The following is a 25,793-nucleotide window of genomic DNA, read 5'->3' as shown; positions in this document are numbered from 1 at the left end:
CGCAAGACTGAGCCGCGATCGCCAGCTTCCCTCATGTGCTTTCACTCGCACATACAGCATACAACTCACGGCGGCGGTGTTATCGCCCTTTACACGGAACATGACGGCGACGGCAAATATGCAGCTCGAGTGTCCATATAATTGCAATCGCAAGAAAACCACGAAGAAATATATTACAACTGTTCCCGACCGCGAGCGACCTACATTGAAACTGTTCTGAAGGGAACGTTACACAACTCAAAGGCAATTTGATAAACTCGCCCTCGAGCAATGTCCTGCACACACATACACATTGAAACATGACTGAAGAAAGTTCTCGACGAAACTTTATTTTGCTTTCAACGAAGGCATCTGGAAGAGCAAAGTTTGTTTTCAGGAAATAATATGGCATATCTACTTTAAGAAATAGGTAAAATTCTTTCATTTATCTTGCTACGTCCTAGGCAAGAAGCTCCCACACCATGTGAAGCTTGTCCTCCGAGGCGTACCCTTCACGTTCAAGGTCATCTATGCGAAATGAAACCGTGTCGCAGTAACAGCCGACGTTGCTTGTTTCTTGGGGTCTTCCATACAACTTAAGTACACCGCTATTTTTCCACACTTTCTGGCACTGTTTGCTTTGGGTTGGATGTATGACGGTCACCTGAATGTTCTGACTGAAAGGCCACTGAAGACATTCATCGATCACACCCTTGTGCAGCTGAATTCGAGGATGCAGTAAGAGATAATCTCCCTGTTTAACCAGGTACACTCCTGGCGACACATGATAGCCACAGATGTAGCTCTTTTCACTCGAGTAAGAATGAAAGCCTTTCGAATAGGCGTCGTCTTTCATTGCTTTGTATCCCTTAACAGAAAACTCATATCGCATAACGTTGATTGTGCTTAGGGCGAGTTCTTTTTCTTTATCCATTGCGCTCGGCCCTCCTTGTTTCTCAGTGTCCTTCACTTCACCATTGCCCGCAACACTTCCGGCGCACTTTCTGCTGAATGTCCTTGCCGCGTCGTTCAACACTTTGCCAAAGGCTTCCCTCAGAACATTAACACCGTCGCAAATTTCCTTGAGCATTTCCAGCTTGTGGACAGTTCGCGTCGTGGCTTCTAAGCATTCCTGGAGCTCTTTTATTGAATAGGTTATTGCTGCTGAAACCATGCGCGCCTCCCCCCTGTGGTCAATCCATGTTTCCTCGACTGCTCTAACTGACGATAACGTAACTGTAGATTGGGAAGCAAGTTGATCCAAAGTACTACTTCCGATTGACCTTTGTAGCAGTGTTTCTTTGACCAAGTTGATGGAACGTGAAAGGTTATTTAGGTGATAATTTTGGGCAGTGTGATCGCTAATAACTTCGTCTAGCCTCTCTTTCATTTCAACCATTCGCAAGTCAAAGTTTGCATTTAGAGCCACCATCATTATTTTCCGGTCACTGTCTGCCTTTTCTAGAGCCCAGGACCTCACAGCTATCACATAGTCTTGGCATTTGCTTTGTAAATGCGCGGCCACATTGCTACGGAGCACGACCTCTGAACAATTAGGGCATGACGTAGAGTGGTGGTCACAGTCATTGCAAAAATGCTTGTTCAGCTCTGACGCAGCCAAAACCATGTTGCAGCCCCGTTCTTCATTCCAGCATTTTACCTGAAAGAGAAAAGAAGGTTCTGAGCAAGTCTCCATATTAGCTTCTTCATATTACCTTTGATATTAGTATCTCTCGTGTTATTCCGTGCCTTCGAACCTCGAATACTTCAAGGATCGTCTACTGTGACATTGCGTGATGAGGCATCAAGATATGCCTCATCGCTATATGGCTATGAAGGAAAGCGAATGAATTTGTCGTGAGGGGAGGCTTTCACACCGGCGTGAATAATGTTCTTTTAGCATATTCACCACAATACAAACAGAAACTGGTAGGAACAATGAAGGAATAAATCTAGCAGCCACGACCCCAGTAGAGGACAACGTTACGAGAAGCATTGCAATTTGGCTTTTGTACATGCTGTGCGCACACAGATGTACCATATGTGTGAACTGGTGGTATGTGCATTGGGATTGAGAGCGGCTGTCGAAGGTGAAATCCCTTACTACAATTAAGCAACTTCGTTTGCTCCGTTTGGGTGGCGTTGCGTTCACGTTCGGCGATCCAGTTTCATTCCAGTAGGACAGCGCGGTGCTCACGCGTCTGAGCCGCACAACGACGAGGAACGGCTCGGTACATTAACGTATGCGTTCCTCGAACTCGGCAGCAGTGAGAGGCTTCCTGAGGCAAAGAAGTGCACTCGTCTGGAGTGGTCGTTACACAATTGCGACAAACAGCTCTTCTACGAGACGAAGAGAGCATGACAGACAAGACTGATGGTAAACTGCAAACGCTGCTACATTAGCCGAATACGCCGACGTTTGAATGGCCTGCTGAGAGAGCATCCATACTCGCTGAAAGGGTGTGTACCTAGTCGTTTATCACAGCACTGCAAAGAATGTGACTACACACCTATCTGTGAAAATTCACAATTTTAGGTAGAAATACGGAACAAAGAGCACGAGCGATTTGCGAAGCTTTTGTATCCAGTCGCAAGGAAATTCCTTTGTCAGCGTACCATCTGTTTCTCTCCATAGCTGTTAGATTAGCTATATTGAAAACGTGACAGCCTGCTATGACAACGCACGATATGCGATGATTTCATTCCTATAGTGGCGCAAAATAGCCTGTTTTTTTTTTGTTCGTCTACTCCACTCAGAATGTTTTGCATATATATTGCAGCACCTGCAATAAAAGCGTTGTTATTAGCTCAATGACTTGTCTGTCACCCTCACTTGTTCACGTGCAAGCTCTGTTTGTTCCCGTCCCTTCTTGAAGCGCGGCATTTTGCCCGTCCATATATGCATGCGTACACAAAGCCATCTGCAGGACACAGTGATTGTCCATCATACAAAAACGCCATTTTTTTTTCTGATAGTGAGAGAGCCGGCACGCTTACACAGCTTTTTCCTGCCTTTCTAATATAAAATGCCCCTATTATTTCTCCATCCTTGGTTTTTGTGTGCCTCTCAAAATTTCGTGATCTAAAGCATGAGAGTGCTTGCCCACCTATTCCAATGGCCCGCTAAATGCCATCTATACAAGCTCTTCACATTATGGCGCCCCGCCGGCTGAAGTACTCGTTCATTAAAACCCTGCCCTGTTTCTCCTGCACATCCCATACCACAGCTTAGCGATTTGTGGCAAATCACGTTGCGTCTGCTGTCTGTTAACATAGTTTAACCATTGGTGGTGCAAAGGGGCCTCGTATGCTCGTTCATTCGAGTGCACACGGTACTTATGTTGCAAGGCGCACTGAAAAGTAAGTTCACATTCTGTCGGTTGGTTACCTTCATCAAATAATGCGATAACGTGTGCGCATACGGCACAAGGTGCACTGGTCTCCTGTATTTTTTCTTCGCGCGATGGATCGAAGCATCATTATTTTTTTTCTCAGGATCCCTTGATATAATGCAGCGATAAAGGAACGAGGAAGACCATCTTCTGCTAACCCTGCTGTCGGATTTGAAAAGCTTTGCTCCATCTCGTGTTGGGTGCTTCATTCAGTGCTGCCTTTATACGCGTCGCCGCTATGACCCTCTTATACAAAGTAGAAGCTGGGCTGTTAAATTAAATGCCGACGAGGGCACGCTACCGACACGGACAAGTGCAAGCGTTCCACTGACTTATTTTGGTCACAGGCTTAAACATAAGGAGTTTACAACACATGCGCATTGAAGGAACAAAGAAAATACGGTTTGAAATGGTTTCGAAGGGTTAATTTTGTTTGTTACATCCTTGCAGATGTGTGGTGAACTCCTTATATTTACGCCTCATGCTTAAATAAAATTCACTTGATAGTCTGCACTTGGCCATGTCTATGCTTAGCGCAACATCTTAATAATAATAATTGGGGTTTTACGTGCCAAAACCACTTTCTGATTATGAGGCACGCCGTAGTGGAGGACTCCGGAAATTTTGACCACCTGGGGTTCTTTAACGTGCACCTAAATCTAAGCACACGGGTGTTTTCGCATTTCGCTCCCATCGAATAATAATAATAATAATATGTGGGGTTTTACGTGCCAAAACCACTTTCTGATTATGAGGCACGCCGTAGTGGAGGACTCCGGAAATTTTGACCACCTGGGGCTCTTTAACGTGCACCTAAATCTAAGCACACGGGTGTTTTCGCATTTCGCCCCCATCGAAATGCGGCCGCCGTGGCCGGGATTCGATCCCGCGACCTCGTGCTCAGCAGCCCAACACCATAGCCACTGAGCAACCACGGCGGGTCCGCTCCCATCGAAATGCGGCCGCCGTGGCCGGGATTCGATCCCGCGACCTCGTGCTCAGCAGCCCAACACCATAGCCACTGAGCAACCACGGCGGGTAGCGCAACATCTCAAACATTATGAACCGACTTGCCTAAGAAGTTTTATTGAGGGAAGTTCTGATTATCAGCCACGCCAGTGGGTGGCTCTGGATTAATTCTAAACACATGGGGTTCTTTAACGTGCACGCAATGCGCGGCAGACGAGCAGTTTGCAGTTCGCCCACATCGAAACGCGGCCGCCGCTGCCGCGATTTGACCCCGCGAGCTCGCGTTCAGCAGCGCAACGCCAAAGCCGCTGAGCAACCACGACGGGTGATCCGTGGTTATGCGACTGCCGGTGGCGCCAGAGCGTAGTCCTCGGGACCACGCATCTGGGGCGCATTGGCCTCCCCGCTCTGTGGCTACCGCAAACCTACTTTTCGCATATGGTCAGTTAGAGTATATCAGTGACTATGGCTGTCAAATTTAGTATTTCAGTACGACTGTTGATGATAAACGCATGCTAGCTAGCTTGCGACGGCGCGAAGAACCCGTTGCATAAAAAAAGGGGAGAGAACAAGACAGACGAGAAAGAAGACAAGAAAAATGCGTCATGCCTGCGTTAAAATAGACGACGAAACCGAAAGGACAGCCTATGCCTAGTTAACTGATGCCATTAAGCAGGGCCGAATTGAAGTGCAATTCATAAATGAATGGCGCTAGTTTATACACACAGCTTGTTACCCTGTACTTTTCTCATCCTACGAAAGTTTACATGGTTTTCACTCAGTAGTCAGCGAAACCTATGATTATGGCGTGTTCAAGGTAAGATCATGTACAGCCGCCCTGATTTTTAATAATATAGCGCGAGCGTCGACTGAACTGCTGGTGAGCGCCTTATAACGGCGATAAGCGTGCAACAAGGCGAGAGTTCGCGCACGAGCCTTGTTGCACTCGCCTTGTTGCACGCTCTTGTTGCACGCTTATCGCCGTTATAAGGCGCTCAGCAGCAGTTCAGTCGACGCTCGCGCTATATTATTAAAAATCAGGGCGGCTGTACGTAATGAATACAGCGTCGAATTACCTGCCTTATGTCCTATGCAATATCTCCGTTGTTTTTCTATCTAGCTTGCACATGATTCCTCCGCTCTAAAAAGAAATGAGCCGTGTTTCTGACAAAGCAGCTCCATTTTCTTTTACGAATCTATTCAAAGAACTTTGCAAAATTGACCTGCTAGCCACAACAGACGCATTCTTTTCGTCGCGTTCGCTTACCTTCCGCCCGAGCAGGTTCTGCAAAGGAAAGTCTCTCCAGTCAGCGTCCTCTTCGCGAAACTGGTCACCGTCGAGTGGACAGGCGTGTCCGTCGTCGAGTACGCACTGCTCGTAGCAGCTTTTGCACAGCACGTGTCGACAGGGCAGAAAAACGGTCACTCTGGGCAGCACACCGCATGCGTCACATATTCTGTGCGCAGGAATAGGCTCGACGAAGAGCAGTGGTCTCCAGTCCAGTTCCTCGGTAAAACCACACAGCGTGTGCCGCTTGCCTTGAGAAGCCATGGCGGACGGCGCGTACGTCGACTGCGAAACGACAGCCAACTGTTCTGCGGAAACTTCGAAACGCTGCTAGCGTTCTGTCATAGAGAAAGAAATTCAACAAGGGGGGACACGCGGCAAAAACTGGCAACAGGAAACACGTCACGCCTAGTTTCAGCTCCATCCGTTAGTTGACGCGAGCTTTAGAAAAAAAAAAAGAATGTGAAATGAACTTACAGACAACGCTTTATTGGTATTCTTTCCCACTAAAACTTAAAAAAGTTTTGCGTGTAAATTAACTTATACTTTGCAACTTACTTGCGTTGCCTAGCAACAAGCTAGCGGCACGCCAGACGCGCGTGCATACGTCATGCGCCAGACAAGCCGCAGGAGCTAGCGAGGCCGGCTGCGCATGTGAAGCTCGCGTGCTCGGCGACCCGTCTCTTTTCGATGTAACCCGTTTCGTGGCTTCCGGCGTTTTCTTGCGTTCCATCTGCACTTCGACGCGGCACCGCTGCACTACTGGACTACAGCAAGGTGAGGAATTTTGTTTGACATTCTGCGACGCGCTTCAAGCACATGTAGGCTTAACTGCACAAAACTGAACCTATATAGCGACGCACTTATCGAAAAACAGCTGCACCGTCCAAGCCTAATAATTTGAGTTAATTACTCGTACTGGGAGATGTTTGCGACGCTTTCTAAGAGCGCAAGCATTATTATAACTTATTCCGGTAGTTTTTGGGCACACAAGCCGCACCTGGCTTTGTGACGAAAAGCGCCTGGGCCTTGTGACACAATTTCACGTGTACTGAATCTTACCGGGACAAGTTTTGGCGCTTTCTCTGGCCCCACACATTATTGTAACTAATTTAGCTACTTTTTAGCGTACTTTTCAAGCACAGTGGCCGCGCTCGGCGCAGTTAGCGAAACGCAGCTCGGCTGTGCGCCGCAGTTTCGCGTGCACTGAATCTTACTGGGAGTAGTTCGTGACCCATTCTCTGACCCCAAAAAGTATTGTAATTCATTTCGCAACTTTTTGGGATACTTTTGAGGCATGCTCGCAGCGCCTGGGTTTGTGAAGCTGTTAGCAAAAAGAGCAAGCCGGCTAGGGGGAGTTAGTTTTGCGTGTACTGAATTTTAGTGGGACAAGTTTGTGACGTTTTAATGGCCCTGCAACAACATATACCTTATTTCGCTGCTCACGCTTGTTGAAAACGCGACTAGCTATTGCCGACAGTGATAACACGGGTGTGTTGCTTGCGCCTGCAGGACGCGCGAAAGATAACACCGAGGAGCTCAAGAACTTGACATTTCTTTATTCTTAGCGACTGGAAACAGGCTTTGCACCCATGAATCTGTCTTGAGTGCGACCAGAAGGCATTCTGCTAGTGTGTAACATGGCCTGGCTGAGGGCCTGTGTTGTAGCCACCTCTGCGTGCTTGGCGTTCCATCGCGTTGACTGAGGCCAAGTTGTTTTGGAAACGCACAGTCACTCGTGTATTTGCGCCCTTAAAGTGAAGGAAATAATGACTGGGATGCTTGAAAATCGGATGTTTTCTTGAGATTTTATGGTATTGTGTGGGAGGAGACTATTTGCTATGAAATGTACGTAAGTGAATTTATTTTTAATGCCGCTCATATACCACTTACGCACGTTTCGCGTCTACACGCAATATTCCTGTTAGGTCAATATACCAAAATGATATTAGCTTGTAATTTACCTTTTTTTCAGCTGATGGCATCCGGGGGAGCTTCGTATGGCAACGACTGCTGTTTGCCTGGTACCACAACATTATATGAATGCATAAAAAGCCCGGAACGAGCATTTATAAAGAGCAAAATAAACATGTCATCATTTCTGAAGACGTCGAGTTCTCTTTGTGAAATCGCACATGACAGAGATTCGGTGAAAGCTTGTAAAGAACCTTCGCAATCATTTTTACTAAATAAAACTATACCGCGCCGAGGCCGCGCCTGGTTCAGCAGAAGCGAAAAAAATAATTCCGCGCCCTCCAGCGGAGCCGGCGTGGCGTGTAACAACTGGCGTTCAAAACGAACGCGCCCGAATCCGGAGGGTGTTAATACCATTAGCTTGGTGTGCTACAGTCAATTTGGCCGCTGGGTTCTGTGGGAGTGTCCGCTCTCGTTGAAATTTTTTTCTCTATGGCTCTGTCCTCTCAGCCGTTGCCGAGGCTACTATCACTCTGATAAACGTACACCCTTTTCCTGACTGTTGTTGGCGTCGCTCATTGGTAGGCATGGAGCGGTCTGGAAATTAACTACTCGCCTTGCTCAGTGAATGTTGTTACCGACCATTTTATCACCTGTTTCGGATGGCTGACGCACAAAGGTCGCGATTGCTGAAACGAAACGATGTGGCAAAACAATTTCCTGAGACCCCAACGGGCAGCCTAAGATGGAAGCACGACTAACTGCGAAGTGAAGAAACCATTGGCGAAGAGAAAAAAATATTCTGAAGACCGCCTGAATATTTTATAGCGAAGCTGTCAATGGCTAGATCTGGCGGAACGCGTCCGCGTGTAGATCAGTTTTTCACATGCGGGCCGATGCCAAAGATAGTGCAGTACCGGTCCAATCCACGGTGAGGGCGAAGCAGGCGTTAAGCGCTCCAACACGTGGGCGAAGCTGAACGTAGTGCAACGCGTGACCGACCCGCGGTGGAAGTGCAGTTTGCCATTAAGGGGCCCACATACACAGCTTTGCTCGTCATCTTTCTTCACAGACTGGAAGGGTGCTGAGTTCTTTAGGGTGACGTTTTCTTTGGAAGCCCTTTCGGACTTTCCCGACACGGGCTGCTTGGTGCTGTTGCTGACTTGCGAAAAGCTTATGCTTCAAATATAATTTGAAAAATGTGCGTCATGGTGGGACCGAACCATTGGGCCCTGAGCAAGGCAACACAAGGTTCTATGTATTTGGTCAGAATACTTTCTTCGAAAATACAACCGGACCTATGTCATCTAGAATACCCTCTAGGTAAACGAGAATTGCGCCACAAGCGCCAGTTTCTGCCCTCGTGCTGATTAGGCCATTCTTCTGATAAATCAAATAAGTTAAGCCTGCTGTTGTGGCAATGTTTCGATGCGCGAGTGGAAGACGTCCATTCCTCTTGTCGTCTGCAATGCGCTCGACGCGTGCGCGATTTTGTCGGCAGACCCAATAGGGCAACACCACGATTTTTATTAGGTGCTGTATTCTGCTTTGTTCTAACAGCTGTCATTTTCAGCCTCTTTCTTTTCGTAATGGCAATTTCTTTGCGTGTGTGTTGTTGTTCATGCATGGCTTAAATGCTTAAATCAGCATTACCTAAAATTTTACCCTGCTCTGTTATGACACATGAGCCAGGACGGCATCATCATCATCATCAGCCTGGCTACGCCCACTGCAGGGAAAAGGCCTCTCCCATACTTCTCCTACTACCCCGGTCACGTGCCAATAGTGGCCATGTTGTCCCTGCAAACTTGTTCATCTCATCCGCCCCCCTAACTTTCAGCCACCCCCTGCTACGCTTCCCTTCTCTTGGAATCCAGTCCGTAACCCTTAATGACCAAAGGTTATTTTCCCTCCTCATTACACACCCTGCCCATGCTCATTTATTTTCTTGATTTCATCTAAGATGTCATTAACTCGGCTTTCTTCCCTCCCCCAATCTGCTGTCTTCTCTTCTCCCTTAACGTTACAACCACCATTCTTCTTTCCACAGCTCGTTGCGTCGTCCTCAATTTAAATAGAACCCGCCTCGTATGCTTCCAGGTTTCTGCCCCGTAGGTGAGTACCGGTAAGACACAGCTGGTATACACTTTTCGCTTGAGGGGTAATGGCAACCTGCTGTTTATGATCTGAGAATGCCTGCCAAGCGCACCCCAGCAGATTGTTATTCTTCTGATTATTTCAGTCTCATGATCCAGATCCGCGGTCACTAGCTGCCCTAAGTAGATGTATTCCCTTACCACTTCTAGTGCTTCGCTACCTATCATAAACTGGTGTTCTCTTCCGAGACTGTTAAAATTAGTTTTCTGCAGATTAATGTTTAGACCCCCGCTGCTAATTTACCTGCCCAGGTCAGTGAGCATGCTTTGCAACTGGTCCCCTGAGTTACTAAGCAAGGCAATATCATCAGCGAATCGCAAGTTACTAAGGTATTCTCCATTTACTCTTATAATCAGAAATGCGACTACTTGTTCTCGTCTCTTCGCTAAGCCCCCATAGCGCAGGACGTGCCCGCTTTTAGCACTGTATATGCTTCAATTGTCCTCCTAACCTCAGTGAGCCCTATTATATCCCATTTAATGCCCGCTAATTGCTCCAATAGCACGGCTAGACTCTCCTCACGAGATAACGTTCTAGCGTTAAACGTTGGCAGGGTCAGATTGCAATGGCGGCTTGTCCAGATCCACAGATTCTTAGCACCGTCTGCTGCGTCACAGGTCTGGCCGCCGGTGGTCAGTTGCTCGGCAGCTGCTGGGGACTGAGGGCCGGGGTTTGATTCTTGTATTCATATAGGAGGTTGTGGGCAAGTACTGCGCCAGGTAGGCCAATCCTGCTATGCCACCCTGGTGCCACGACCTATGGGAGGACGTCAAAGCTCGTGGCTATTGCGTTTCGGCAGGCCAATGGCAGACAGATGAACGTGGGTCATTTCGCCTTTTCATTAACGAATTCTGTAGAGCACGAAGTACAACACACGAAACGATATTGCAGACCTGAGTATCTCGTATGTACCGGACAAACTGCACGTCCTGTAGGCGCATATACATACCAAAAACAAAACTTACAATTTTCTAATAGCAAAATTCAGTTCTTCGTTTTGCATGTTACAATGCTACCAAAGCTGATCGTTTGTCGCATGAACTATCTCCGAATACTCTCGCAAAAAAATTCAGTAAACGAGACCGGTCAAAGGCTGTAGACAGCAGATTTGGCATACACAAGCACGGAAGAAGCAGAGATTGGGGGGAGGTAGTATTGTCCGTGCTAAGGCTTTGGTGCAGAAAAACATTGAGGTAATAAGTGACATGCTTACACGCAACGCAATAGCGGGAGAAATTTCCGGCCTGTTTCCGCGATACACTACTGTCACTTGAAACACGTCAACTCACATTATACACTGTGTCCGTAAAGTCATGGTGCATTTTGACCAGTCACTGGAAAGCAACAATACAAGACATAAAACTGACATCCTTACAAAATCAAAGAAAACCCTCGAAGTTTCCGTAATATAATGTGCACTGCTATGGGCACACTAGTCAGGATGCAGCCCCACGAACTACGCTGGAGCGGATTAGCCGAGACCAGTCGAGATGCGGTACAGATGAAAGTTGAGTCTGTTCTGTGGCTCTCTAAATTCGAATCCGTCACCAAAGCGCACAGTGAGCGTCACCGCGTGTAGAACGAAGCGCCACCACATAGGAATAACATTAATCGGCGGGAGAAGCAGTTGAAAATACCGGCAGTTTGCTGGACAAACACCATTCTGGTAGGCTATCAGTAAGTTACGAGTCTGTGGAGGCTATACGGGAGAACTACACGAACTACACTGAACAGTTATGAAACTTGGAGAGTTTTCTTTTATTTGGTGCATATTTCACATTTATATCTTGTTTCGTTCGTTTCCTGTGACCGGTCAAAAGTGCACCATGACTTCACGGAGACGCTGTACACCCGCCGTGGTTGCTCAGTAGCTATGGTGTTGGGCTGCTGAGCACGAGGTCGCGGGATCGAATCCCGGCCACGGCGGCCGCATTTCGATGGGGGCGAAATGCGAAAACACCCGTGTGCTTAGATTTAGGTGCACGTTAAAGAACCCCAGGTGGTCAAAATTTCCGGAGTCCTCCACTACGGCGTGCCTCATAATCAGAAAGTGGTTTTGGCACGTAAAACCCCAAATATTATTATTATTATTAGGAGACGCTGTATCTGGCTGTGAAATATATGATAAAAATATCGCACAAAAGTTTACGAATCGAAATTTTTGTTCTAAGTGCTACTATATTCTATTTTTATTTTATTTCACAATAACCGTAAAGGCCCTCTAGGGAGGGGATGACATAGGGTAAAGGTTACATCGGTGAGGCAAGGAACAGTGCGATATGTAAATACAATATAAAAACAAAACTGGGACAAAATTAATTATAGTGCATGATCGTATAAACACAGAAGAAACCAAACAATAAAAATAGTTATCAGTACAGCAACTTAAAATGATTTGCACGAACTATGACAACGTCACGGAGACTTTGGTTATCGGCGCTTGAAAAAAAACAGTGTACTTATCAGAGAATGAAACGCAATATATTAGGTATGCATGGTACTGCGTAGAGGGTCTGTAAATTTCCAGGCATTTGTTTCCGTGACAATGTGCGATGGGAGATTATTCCACTCTATCGCGCTGCGAGGTATAAATGGCTGACCAAATTCGAGGGAACGACAGATTATGCATTTGAGTTTGCAAGAATGGTCCCCACGCGGAAAAATGGCTGAGGGTTCACGCATGAACTCGTTATGAAGGGATAGTTGATAGTAAGGCTTATAGAATAGTGTTCAACGAGATAAATTACGACGAAGGGACAAGGCTTCAAGCTCGACGCGATTTCTTAATGCTGTTACACTGGTTTTTCGCGAATAATCTGAAAAGATGAAGCGTACAGCACGTTTCTGCAGGGCTTCTAAGCCAGTTATTGGGTATGCCTGATAGGGATCCCGTGCGGCTGACACGTACTCTATTTTAGGGTGTATTAGTATTGTCTATATTGGAGTAACAGGTTTGGCGATGCTGCTCTCTCAACAGCAGTCTTATAATACTGGTTAACTCCTCGCAGCTAAGTTATCTTTATCCGAGAATTTCGTTTTTCTCTGAAAAAAGCCAGTGACGGAATAATTTGTTCAACCTTTTACTTAATGTGTTCCTCGTTATGCCAAACATCTATTATCGGAAGACCAGCTGCCAAAAGTTGTAAGCCATTGGCCAACTGTCTATGAACACTTCCTACTCTAGAAGAATTTGTGTTGCACAGGTAGAAGAAACCTTTAAGGAGACAAGAGAGCGCGTGGGCTCTCTAAATGCCGTGGTAAGTACCTTTGTACGCATTGCGCGACTTGACAGTAAATTCGCTCGTTCTCAGGAAAATCGGCTCATCTGCTTGGCTCTCAGTTAAAAACAGTGAAAATCGCATATTGCAGGTGAATATGCCGTAGAAACAAGCAGGCAGTTTTTAATTTTCCTACGTAAAAGTAAAAATGCACCGAGGACCGTAGCAGACAACGCGAATAGCACTTGCACTGCTTCTTCAATCGGATTCCGCACCTCATGAAGCTGTCGGCGGCTCGCAATGTCCCACCAAGAACAATAGGCAAGCAGGATCCTTTCTAACCTAACCGCCTTGTTCGTGCAGGAGCCATTAAAACTTATTCAGCAAAGATAAATTATCAATGTTCAGTTTTCCATAAGGCGAGCAGAAGTTGCCGAGGAATGACGAAACGCAATTACCGTTGGCGGGTTAGCAAGCACTGACTCGTCTCAGGAGCCACTGTCAATAGGCAGCTTCAGTATATATACACACCACAGACAAATGTACGGCGTGCGGAAAACACCTTCATTTTTGTCTTGTAGCCGTTTCGATAAGGTCAGCGTCTGCTTGCCACATAACGACAGATAAAAAAAAGTGCGCTTATCTTTCATTCAATTGGAAGCGGGAAAAAGGCACCCTGTTGTCCCTCTCCATGTTGGCCCGCCATAGAGCCGTGCCGTCACGTGGCCTTTCTTTTGTTTTTCTACCATTGCTAGAATACTGACAGATACAGCAGCAGTATCTTGCAGAGCACAGTAGACGGCAAAGGCGTGCACGTGTGCAGAGAGCGTCAGTAGTGGAATAACAAAATGGCAGCTGAAGTAATAAGACAAAATAGGAACTTTATTGTCAACAAGCCCTCCAACGGCAAAGCTGTTGCAAACAGATTGAATGTTGCTGAAGGCTTTTTTATGACAGCACAGGAGTCAGTGTACCAGGAGGCATAATCATACGCCATATACAGTGATATACTACATATTAACGTGTCTTTAAAAGCAATAATTGCACAGGGTTATGAATTACAAAAAAGGAGTGAACAAAGCAACTGCCTCAACCAAAGCTATCATAAGCACATTAAATACATCAAAGAAGAAAGGAGAACAACCCATTAGTAACACCAGCTTCAGATATTCAACTATTTATTCTCGCGTACAGGCGTCATGTAATGATTGGAGGGCAAAAATGATGTCGCATTTCGTTCCGGATAAAGGCATTAACATGAAAGCCTTGGTTTTTATGCTTACTAAGAATTGAATGAACATAATAGTTTTGGGACTGCATTAGGTAATTTGTACGCCCCTTTTTGACATAGCCATCTATCTCGACTGCGGGCGCGTCAGTCACTTAACTGTAGCTGTGGTCCCGATAGTGATTTTAGAAGTGAAGATTATTTGTCAGAGGAAGAAAATATGAATACAGTAAAGAAGTCATGCAAGCACTTTGATCATGTTAAATCTGGTCAAGTGTGGTGAGATGTAGTGTGGATGTATGTGTCGTAAATTGCGTTACTTTTGGGCTGGATCATGAACGGGCGAGAAACGCACGACCTCAAGACCCAGGGTGCGCTCCCCACTGAAGTGTAAAGCGCCCCCTCAATGCCATTTATTCCACTACCCAAACCGTTTAATACCACATCTCTCTTCCCCACTCGTAAGACACGGCCATTCCTGGAATCTGATGGGTTTCACAATGCGTCGTCCATATCTAGAGAAGATACACACTTCTTCGCTCAGGTCGGAGGCAAGGCAATATTCTTAATTCTTTGGTGTAGTTATCATTTTGGGCCTTTGTTCTAGCTGTCTGGAAGTTGGTTCTATTTCCTCTTAATGTGCGATGTTTACGTGATCTTTTCGAGTTGCAGCCGCAAGAACAAAATGGTATGTGTTCCGAACAAGTTTTCGCTGCAGAAGACTGTCGACCCAGGACCTTGGCTTGTTCTTTTTCACGAGTCAGCCCACTGTACCAGGTTTTTTCACCCAGACTGAGCTTCCTTCGGCCAACTCGCCTCGAACGCTGACGTTGTGCCTCTGGTTGTAACTTTGGGCTTTCTTCCGCTTCTCTTCCTTGTCTCTCCGGAATTCCTCATGGTTCGGCAACTTATAACTTAGCAGAGATGGCAGGGTAAGTAAAGTCGCCGTAATCTGTCTTCCCATTAAAAGCGGCGCTGGAGCATATCCACAACGTCCAGGAGTCGTCGTGTACCTAGGTAGTCCCAAGCTTGTATCTTTAGTTTTACTGAATATGTCTGTGGCAGTTTTCGCCATTCTTTCTGCTTCACCGTTGCTCTTGGGATAGTGTAGACTGTTTTGACATGCCTTATTCGGTACTCCTTAGCGAAGTTTAACTTCCCGGATGTGCATTGCGGTCCGTTGTCTGACCTAAACGTCTCTGGTATTCTATTAAGGACAAGCAATGACTTCAACGGAGCTATCACTGCATCCGTAGTCGTGTTTCGTAGATAAGACTTCTAGATATCGGGGGTAATAATCTACAACGACCAAATATTGCTTGCCTCTCAGTTCAAACAAGTTAGCAATAACTTTCAGCCGCGGATCAAGTTTGTTCTTGCATCAGGTGGCTCAGTTTGCGACAATCTCTTGAATCGGAGCACTTGACCTGGGACACTAGATTGAAATTTTTGCCATTTTTCTACTCTTTGACGCCCCTTGATGCCTGCGTGCAGTTGGCGAAGGGCTTTCTTCCAGATAATCTTTGCAATCAGCAAGCTGTTGTCTGTTACTAATATATTGTCGTGCACTGTGAGACTGTCTCCGTACTTAAAGTACGAGGGTATCTCCGGTGGAATGCGGTTCTAGCTTGGACAGCTATCAGTGCAATATTCCGTTATTTGTTGCCACGTTGGATTGTCCCTTTGTGCACTGTATTTCTTTTAGGCAGATACTCCCTCATCCTTGTGATGAAAAATAAGCTGATTTGATTTGATTTGATGCTCGATGCTGCTAGCATTCCTTTGCTAGCATGAACATATGATTGAACTTGATCTTCCATGCTCTCTGCAGGTTTTATTGGTGCTCTCGAGAGTGTGTCTGTAGTCCACATCTCCTTCCGAGGAACCCCGCTCGATGGAATAGTTCAAACACAGGAGTCTCAGCTTGAAGCTCTGAATTCTTGCTGGGATCTTGTCTAGGTATTGATCTCTTAGTAGTGGAATCAGATGTCTATGGTAGTTTTTCACATGAAACTTCGTCCATATAAGGAACTTTTTGAAGCGTTCACATGCTCATGTAAGAGCATATGCCTCTTTCCCGATTTCAGCATACCTGCACTCCGTTTCACTGCGTACTTTCGACGCAAAAGCAGCTGGTTTCACACGACCATCCTTGTCCTTCTACAATAATACACCAGCAAGACGGTAGGACGAGGCATCTGCATAGACTACCAGCTGCTTTTCGGGGTACACGGCGAGTACCGCTGCTTCTTGGATGTCTTTGTGGACCTGGTCGAATTATTGATTTGTTGTATATCCCCGCTTCACACTATGTACTTTCTGAGGAGTTCCCCGAGATGTCTCATCTTGTCGGACAGGTTCTGTATAAACTTTCTTACTTGGTTTGTCATGGCAATAAACTGACGCACCTCTGTTACTGTGCATGGTACAGGAAAAGCTACTATTGCTTTCACTCTTCCTGGATCTGGCTGAATCCAGTTTTCGCTCAGGATGCGGCCCACTAACTTCACTCAAGTACTTGCAAACTCCCATTTTTCGTTCAGTGTCACCCCTGCGGCTTTAAGCTTTGATAAACGCCACCTGTCATGCTCAGGAAGTGTGGTTTTGGTGACCAAAATGCCATCCACGTGACGCACCACTCCTGGCAGGCCTTTAAGAATCAGAGTCATCCTCCTCTGGAAGGGTTCAGGCGCTGAGGATATCACAAAAGGAAACCTTCGAAAGTAATACCGGGCGAATTGGGTTATGAATGATGCGAGCAATTGTGAATCTTCCGAGAGTTTGATCTGCTAAAATCCGGCTTTCGCATCCAGTTACCGAAACAACTTTGCTTCTGACAGTCTCCCTAATGTTTCTTCCACTGAAAGGAGAATCAGTTTCTCTCTTTCGAGGCTTTGTTTAGGTTAGTCAGATCTACACAAATTCGGACATCGCCATTCAATTTGGGAACTACTACCATCGCTGAGCACCACGGAGTTGGCTCTTTCACTGTTCGGATAATGCCTTTCGCTTCTTTGTCTTTAGCTGGACCTCGACTTGTCAAGCAACGCCAAAGGTACTCTGTGGGAAACACTAACAGATACTAGACGGGCCTCGGTATTGACCTTGGTCAAGTATTCCCCTTGCATTTCTGCAAGACTTACGAAGTTCAGGGAACTTCGCTCTGCACTTGGATCTTCAATGATGTGTTGTTGAAGTCGCACAATCTTCCAAGCAAACTAGCTCGACGTCCAAGGAGGGTCTTGTCTAGGCCTTCCAGTGCATACAGCTCATCATGAAAGCTGGTTTCGCCACAACTAAGCAAGGCGTTTAGCTTGTCCAGTACTTTTAGCGGTTGTCCTCCGCCCCAGACAGTTTCTTCGTGATTGGAGTAACATTTTTCAAATAGTCACTATTCCCGGTTGCACTGCATTGACATAGGCGACAGCGCCTGCTTGGAAGCTCATCTGTTCTCTGTCGATGTTGACAAGCTTTCTTCACGCCTCTGCCGGTTTGTTCGAACGTAGGGCTATATCTGCATTGGGGTTGCCTCTCCCTTTACTTCTCCGAGTGTTTTACTGCGGCACGTTTTCCTGCAGTGCCCTTTTTGCCATAGGAATGACATTTCGTCTTCAATGCCGGGCAGCTGGTTTTCTCATGGTGATCTTGTCCTCCACATCTGCCACAGCTATGCTGTATTTTCCTCTCCTTTGGCGACCACTTTTGCTTATTCGACCTTGGAGGGGTATTTGACCTGGGAGGAGAATATCCACTGCATCTCCGCCGGGACAATAAGTCAGAGCGTCTACTTCATCTGCTCCGTCTTGCTCCGTCAAATGCGAGCCTGTCCTGTGTCGCATGAAGCTTTGCCGCCATGCTCTCAACTCTTCTAGTCTCTGGAATTGCAACGGTGCTGGTGGCACGAACCCGGTGCTCGGTTGCGTCTGCCGGGGACGACCTGTCGCCATTGGATCACTCCTTGACCGTGTCGTTGCGCTTCTTGTTGCATTCGTTCTCGTTTCATTCTTCGTTTGTTTCTCGTTGACGCACTCTAGACGCGTTGAATTACGCGTTCAGGACTGCTTCTAACTTCAGCTACACAGATGGCACGTGATCGACGAACGTTTGGCTGGGCTTCTTCATGGCCGCCATGTCGTCCTCGCTGCCACGTCCATTGGCACCTCTTGATTTCGGCGTCAGTCGGTGAAACCTCCTCCGAACCTCCTTCAAGCAGGCCTCTGCTTCACTTGCAGCCGTTCCTCTTCTCTCCGCTGGCAAATTACACTACTGATACCATCTCGTAACTTTTCGTTACTTTTGGGTTCGATCATCAACTAGCCAGAGACGCAGGTCATCACGACCTAAGGTGCGCTCCCCTCTGAAGCGCCCCCTAAATGTCGTTTATTCAACTACCCGGACCGTTTAATCCCACATCTCAGTTCCCCAGTCGGAAGAGATGCTCATTCCTGGAATCTAATGGGTAACGGAAGCGTTAGCATAAATTCGAAGTGCGCGTTTCGGGAAGCAAAATATGGCTACGGCTTAGCACAGCTAACCCTTGGATATGCAAAGCGAATGCTTGGTTTAGCCTGGGTAAGCGTTGGCTTCATTTGGTTAACATTTGATGCAGCTGTAATTATGTACTTAGGCATCCAATCATCGTTAAGCCAGGTATGACGGCCGTGCCTAGGTCGGTCGCTAGACATCACCGTGAGTAGTCTTGGGTTGACTCGCATCATTCGACGGTGCGACGCCTGTTGTGCAACAAGGCAAGCACAAGTGCATTTGATGCTACGTAACATGCGCAGCGTCGAAGCACAAACGGAGACAGCGGTGTTGAAAAACCTTTAATGCTCTCAAAATAGAAGCACATCGAGGAATGCTTTAGCCGGTTCTTAAGGCCCAGGCCCTTACAAATACGAGGTAGGATCCCTATTACGATACCCTACTGGTGTCGGCCGCTGCCCGCGGTCGCGCGACCAAGGCCCCCTGGGCCTGCAGGTCATAGCAGCCGAGTAGGATCGCTTCCCAGTCTTTTCGAATGGGGTTCGAATGAGGGGCAATAGCTGGGTTAAATGGGCAGGCCCACACCGTGTGGTCGATGTCCCAAGACTTCTACGCACATTGCGGACAACTGCCCGTGAAGGAAGGATAAAAATCCTTGAGAGCTGCCGGGCACAGCAGAGTTTTGGTATAGAGACCGAGTAGAAGCCGCTCCTCCATTTTACATAGTCCTTTACTCGGACAAGGGTAAAGGTTATGGCCAGATCGATAATGAAGGACAACGTCTTTCAAGAAATACACGGGAATTGATTCGAGATCCTGGTCTAGGGGGTCGACAAAGAAAGCCCAGAAAGGAAGTGCGAGGGCGGCAGCGTCGGTTGCCTCATTGCCCTCGAGACCCATATGGCCAGGAGACCATGCTATGTTCTAAGGACTGGGGAACCCCGTGTAGGGGCAATGTTGAAATAGTCGGTAGGCTAATTGTGGAGCCCAGCCTTTCTCGGCGCTCAGACAGGCCCCTCGCGAGTCGGGGATAATTGTTTTAGAATCGGAGTGGGTAGTAGCAAATTCAATGGCGGCCTCCATCGCTTGAGTTATGTTGCAGGCGCGAAATGTAATCCTATTAACAGTTCTGGACAGGTGCACGATTGCGGCCGCGTACCATCCCCTACGGTGAGGGCCGGAGGCGTCGACGTAATAGGTGCCGGGTTTCACCTCATAATGGCGGCCCAGGGCTTCTGCCCGCGCCAGGCGCCTGCCAGTATGGTCCTCACGTGTCATGTTGTTAGGAAGAGGGTGTACGTGGAGGGCGCATCTCTACTCTAAGGGGAGTCCTACTCGCTCTTATATAAGGGTGGTGTGTTTCGATGTGCAGTCGAGCATGGAGGCAGTGACTCGACAGTGTCTTAGAGAGACGTGTGCATTGGTTGGTTAAGTGAGCCTCTCCTTGGTCCCGGAACATGCTCACCATGCCAGGGCCCAGGAGACGCTGGTTGGAGGTGTTCACGTGGAGATAGAAGGCTCTCTTAATAATTTTGCAGAGGATGACTTCGATTGCATCCAGTTCTTGTTTCCGATAGTGGAGGTAGGGAGTGGAATATAAGATTCGACAGGTAACGAATGCATGCGCCAGCCGCAAGGCTTCTTTGCACCGCAACGCCCCACATTTGTTGGAAACGCGGCGGACCATGCGGCTCGCCTGGTAACCCCTTAAGAGATTGGCCAGGGTAGTGTCTGACCGTCTATGTTTAGGAATGAAAAGCCCCAGTACTCGGACTTCGCGTTCAGGAATTGGCCCCGTTTCGAGAGAGAGCACAATTTTAAACGTACACTTTGGTGAGGGGCGTATGTGCATAAATTCAGATTTTTGAGGGGAGCATTGAAGGCCACAGTGGCGAGCATAACGGTCCAGTATGGTCGCCGCTGAATGCCTCCGAAAAAGCCCTGCGTGACCCACAGAATGATGCCATCGGCACGCAGCGCATGCTGCACACCAGCGACAGCACTCATTCAGGCCGGCAGATGCATCATATCCAGATTCAATAGGAGAGGAGACAGCACTGCACCCTTTGGTGTTTCTCTGGTTCCAAGACGGAACGGGCTCTGTTCAGTGCCCTGGATCTTAATGTAGGATTCACAATCCATCAAAAATTGCGGAATTAATCTGAACGCGTTGCCTCCGCAGGCGATTTGTGAAAGATGAGTGAGTATTACCTCGTTAGTAAAGTTGTCAAAGTCCCCCTTCTAGTCTGAGGCGAGTACGACCTTATCGTTGGGGAGCATTCGACCAGGTCAAGAATGCCTTCATTGAGTTGTTGCAGAACATCCTGCGCGGACCTGTGCGGATGAAATCCGATCATGGAGTCTGCGAAGATGTGTTCTTTTTCCATGAACTCGGAAAACCTCTAACGTTAGCCTCCATCAGCTTGCCCACATACTAAGTGAAAGAGATGGGGCGAAGGTTTTCCATGATGATGGCCTTGACAGCTTTGGGAATGAAAGTGACCAGAGCGGTCTTCCAATCGTGGGGGAGTGGCGCTTCGCCGAGCCAGATAGAACTAATGCAATCCAATAAGGACTGGTAGGCCGGGTCGGGTAAGTTAGCGAATCATTTGACTAATTTTGTCCCTACCCGGGGCTGTGTCACGTTTCATTTTCGCCAGCGCCGCCGACAGATCGTGGTGCTAGAACGGCTGATCCAACTCTGCGTTCTACGAACCTGCATAAGTGTTTGCCGGTCCGCGGGGGTCCTGGGCAGTGTACAGGTATTGGTCTCGTAACTTGTGCGCTAGCTGAGTTGTGTTGCCGTGAAAGGTGTGCGTGGTACACTGTATATGTGTCTGAGTTGAGTCGAGTAAGGCGAGTTGGAGCCTTATGTTCGCGGTTATGTTTTGTCGGCGCCACCGGTGCACGAGGCAATGCCGCGTGGTGGAGGAAGCCGTTACGCACGTTCGATACTCTCTCGAAAAGCTGAATTGGGGTTTCTGTGGAGCGAAGGCTAGAAACCAATTGTGGGGTCATGACAGGTAGCCTTGGTCATGCTCGACCAAGGCTACCAGTCATGACCCCACAATCGACCCCACAGTTGGACGCAAGCTGACACATGATCCTACATGACCCAGTTTCTAGCGAAGGCTAGAAACCAATTGTGGGGTCATGACAGGTAGCCTTGGTCATACTCGACCAAAGCTACCAGTCATGACCCCACAATCGACCCCACAGTTGGACGCAAGCTTCGCCAGTTTGCGTACCCGTTTCTCTTCACGACGGTGCCCCCAGACTCGACTGAGGGCTTTGAAAGCTCCTAGAATGACCCCTTGCGCACGGCTAAAAAGGCCCGAAAATGATACATTCGGAATTTTGGGTGCGCAGTAGACATTTAGAATTTGCAGTGGTGTGTCCTGTTTGCGGAAGGGGAGGAGGGTCACCATTACATAAGAAAAGTCAAAGTAGAGGTCAAGGTTGACCAGATGCATAGATAAGCCGAGGGGTCCTGCTGAAACGTCGTATAGTTTGTTAAGGAGGTGCCTCTTCCTGGCTTCTGAAGGACCACCACGGGGAGCATATGCTTCAAAGCTGAAAGGAAAAGCCGCAGGTGGGGCCGTTAAGTTCGAGACCGTAGTCCTCGGCGGTTCCGTTGAGTTACAGTGACAGGGTAGGCCAATTTAGATAAGGAAGAACGCCTACACCGAGGATGTCCCACTAAATTCAGATTTAGAGGTGAGAGGAGGGAAGGTAGGTGTCCTGGAGCCAGCAACTAGTCTGAAATTCACCTCCTGGGAGGGCGCAGCTGTCCTCATCATGTTCTGGGTCGACGCGACAATTTAGAGGGCCATTCGGATACGTATTTAAAAGGACCGGCCTGGCGAGACGTACGGGGGAGATTCGCGACATGAGCGGCGATCATGGTAGGAAGGGCCTCTATTACATTGGGAATGATGCGTCCAATTGCCGTCCCAATAAGGGTATCGAATTTGGCGTTAGGAAGGGCTTCAATATTGACCACGGAGGCGTACGAGGTCACCGGCGCCGCCGCATCGCTCTCTATGGCATCTGCTTGGGGGGCGGATTTGGGGGAGGGAGCTGCGGTTTTATCTTCCAAGGCTTAAATTTTGGCAAGTGGCATCTCGTTTTGGACTCGGAGAGATGCTACTAGGTTGTGAAGCTCGGCTTCGGTCGCCAAGCGAGGGGAAGGAGAAGTGGGGTGGGAGGAGGAGGCAACCGTACCCGAGCCGCTCACCTGTTTCCCTTTTTGACCACAGTTGCCCAGGCACCAGTCTCCCTTCCGAGATCTGCAGTGAGGGGACGGTGGTGGCGCTTGGTAGCCCTTGACGTCACGCCCGCATAGGGGCGCTTGCTTCTTAGAGTTGGTGACATCACCGCGGGGAGATGAGTCAACGCCGGTGGCGTGATGCTGCTGACATGGCATCTTTCCCGTCGCGCCAGGTTTCCGGCCACTTTTGGGCAGTCATCTTGGCGTCCAGGCGGTACTTGGCGGTACAGTATCTAGAGTTTGTGGCATGGCCGCCACCACAAACAGCACATTTCGGCTTGCACTCATGAGCGGCCCACATACTCACCTCGAAAGGAGCCTGCAGTCCAGGTAGTTGGTATGTAGGCATTTATCGCACATCGGATTTGGGCATGAGTGTACTCTGTGGCCCACGGTGCCACACACACCGCAGGCCGGGATAGTTCGCAGATAAGGCTGCACTTCGACAACCTCTGTGGTATAGGTCGCCGTGCGGGGCTTCATTTTTCCGGCAAAACTCGGGCGAGTCTTACTGGAAGTTCTAAATTTGCGAATTACCAAGATAGTGCCATGCCTCCACTGGATACCGTCTTTCAGAGTTTCCAATGTTTCTTGATTTTCCACAGTGATGACGCCGTAGCAGATTTGTTCGCCATTTCGCTTGAGATTACCCCGCAGGGGCTTGTGTCCATTAGCCGATTTCATCACGAAATAACCAAGCAGGCGGTCCGCCACGTAGGTGCTCTCGGTACTTGCAATGAGTACTTTTTTTCGCGGGAAAAGACGAAGCCGAGTTCGACCGCCAGTTGCGCGCTCAGGTACGCACGCAAGGCGAAGTCCACCAGCTTAACTACTTCAATATTACTCGACGTATTGCTGCTATGCTACTCAAGTCACTCTTTCAACTCTATTTTTTTTTCTTTTGCGTTACTCGCGCAGTCACCGCCTTACCATTTCTTCTAATGCCACAAGAACATGCCGCCAACGATACCCCTAAATGCTTCCTAACCTCCCGCATCCCCAACGCGCCCCCAGGCCCCCGTCTTGCTTAAAATTTTTCCCTCTTTCTTGTTCTTTCTCTCTCACTTTTTTTCTGTCTTGTTGTCGCCCTGGCTTCCCCCCTTTTTCTCTCTCTTCTTTTCTTTCTTTTCTTCTTTGCCCACGCTCGTACTCTTCCGCTCTTGTCCCCCCGTGTCGGGAACGAAGCTCATAGAGTCGGACGACAGCGCTCGTTTCCTCTGAAGTCTCTCCCTTTAAAACCAGCCGCGAGCGACAACACCCGCACGTGACGTCGTTGCACTAACCGTACAAAACTAAGATGCCGATGATGACGAGGCTGCCTTTGACGAAGATACGTCCTCCTATCGAAACGTTGGCCAGCCTTTCTGAGGCCCCTTATCCCTGTTCACAAGCTTTATACCACATGTTGGAAGGCAGCTCCATGGGCACAGTGGTTCGGGGCTTGATAATGATGACGAAATCATCGGGGTGGAACTTGGAGAGAGGTTTGGGCCTCCATGATTAGTTGGGTTGGAGGTCCTTGGCCGCGTGCGAGACGGCACCTTGGTGTGACGTGGTCGACTTGCCTGATGTCGATTAGGCGCCTGCCGTCACCTTTGCGGTCTGGCGCTAACAGCGGCTCTTAAAGAGACGGAGGAAATTTTTGTGCCGGAGCTGGTCTGACGTTGCCGAATTGCATTCGCTGGCTTGAGCAACCGTTGACCAGGCCATGGTGTCCGTTGAGGCCGGAAGTTTGCCATTTTGGTGCGGAGAGCAGCTTCCTCGCCCCCGGGTGCCAGCACAACTGTTAGGCTTAGTGGTGGCGCCTCTAAGCGGCAGTGAAAGTCAACTCTAAATTGGCGAGAAATTTCGCCTACCTCTATGAAAGTAGTGTCCGTGTGTGCGGAACAACTTGCTGTGTCTGAAGGATGCTGAACTGGCGGTGTTTGACAAATTGCTCCGTGGCTCCTGTCAAAAATTGACGGAGCCGCGGTGCCACGCGTCCGTTTGCATAAAGCTTCCTACGCATCCCGCTAACGGAGAGTGCGCGAACGCTGTCGCTACACTGATCTCGACGGTGCGACGTATGTTGCATATTCCGGACGTTCTCCATTGAAGTAGCTCGCCGAGCGATATGTGCGGGCTCGTCAGACTCCTCTAGGCGACGACGGTTCAAAGGCCCCCCAGGCCCCGCACACTCTCAAGTTCAACAAATGGCCACAGAGGGCGAAAAATCAATCGAGGCGCGTTTCAGCGTAAGCGCGCAAGTGGAGCTACTGTAATTTGGTCGCATACTTTATTTTTGTGCTTTCTCTGGTAGGGGCGCTGAACATGCTGAATTTTTTACTTTACACAAACCATTCACACAAACAATCAAGGTGTCTTAAGGATGTTTTTTTACCTCAGGCAAATAGGCAGTTGATTTTTTTTTAAATTTGATTGTTGAAGCTGCTTTTTAATCATAGCGTCAAAGTTTTTGTACTTGATTAACCACCGACAGCCGACAGCCTATTGGTATCGATGTGTTTCCTGGCCGTTGGCGTTCGAATACTTCGGCGGTAAAACATTTTCGAAAAGCATGCTGGTTTCGTCTGCGAGTCATTACATAGACTTGCTATAAACAGGTCTACTCTTAGCAAAAAATAGTGCCTCATTTTGTTTTGGGGTTGATTATCATAATTAATGCGGCGGAGGTTGAGGGAGTACGCTTGAAGGTACGTTTTTATGCCGTTGATCTCCGTAACACCGTAAGTACGCAAACCGATGTTACAGAACACCCTATGCATCATTGTGTGTTCTCCGTCATCGCTTGTTTGCTGTACTCCTACTAATTCTTCATTTCTTCTTCAAGTGTTGTATCCTCCTTTTGTCCTTGTTCTCTTGTGCTTCACTTACAGTATGTCGTTCCGTCAGC

The 25,793-nt window shown here is 48.1% G+C and overlaps 1 protein-coding gene across 3 annotated transcripts in view; it reads right to left on the bottom strand.

Annotated features, from left to right (window-relative positions):
• Positions 1–422: 422 nt before the first annotated feature.
• Positions 423–25,793, bottom strand: part of LOC142564032 (TNF receptor-associated factor 6-like) — a 66,408-nt gene continuing 41,037 nt past the window's right edge. Inside the window, exons 1-2 of one of the 3 annotated variants that reach the window (XM_075674846.1) lie at positions 5,608–5,991; positions 423–1,639 (exon numbers count right to left, since the gene is read on the bottom strand). In XM_075674846.1, coding sequence (XP_075530961.1) covers positions 440–1,639; positions 5,608–5,892 — 1,485 coding nt within the window. In that variant the 5' untranslated portion in view covers positions 5,893–5,991 and the 3' untranslated portion in view covers positions 423–439. Of the gene's footprint in view, positions 1,640–5,607; positions 5,992–25,793 lie in introns of those variants that run through there. The other 2 variants (XM_075674845.1, XM_075674848.1) reach the window with 2 other exon arrangements.

Source organism: Dermacentor variabilis, chromosome 11, assembly GCF_050947875.1.
Source record: "Dermacentor variabilis isolate Ectoservices chromosome 11, ASM5094787v1, whole genome shotgun sequence".
Taxonomy (NCBI): Eukaryota; Metazoa; Arthropoda; class Arachnida; order Ixodida; family Ixodidae; genus Dermacentor; species Dermacentor variabilis.
This window is presented reverse-complemented; position numbering and strand designations above follow the sequence as displayed.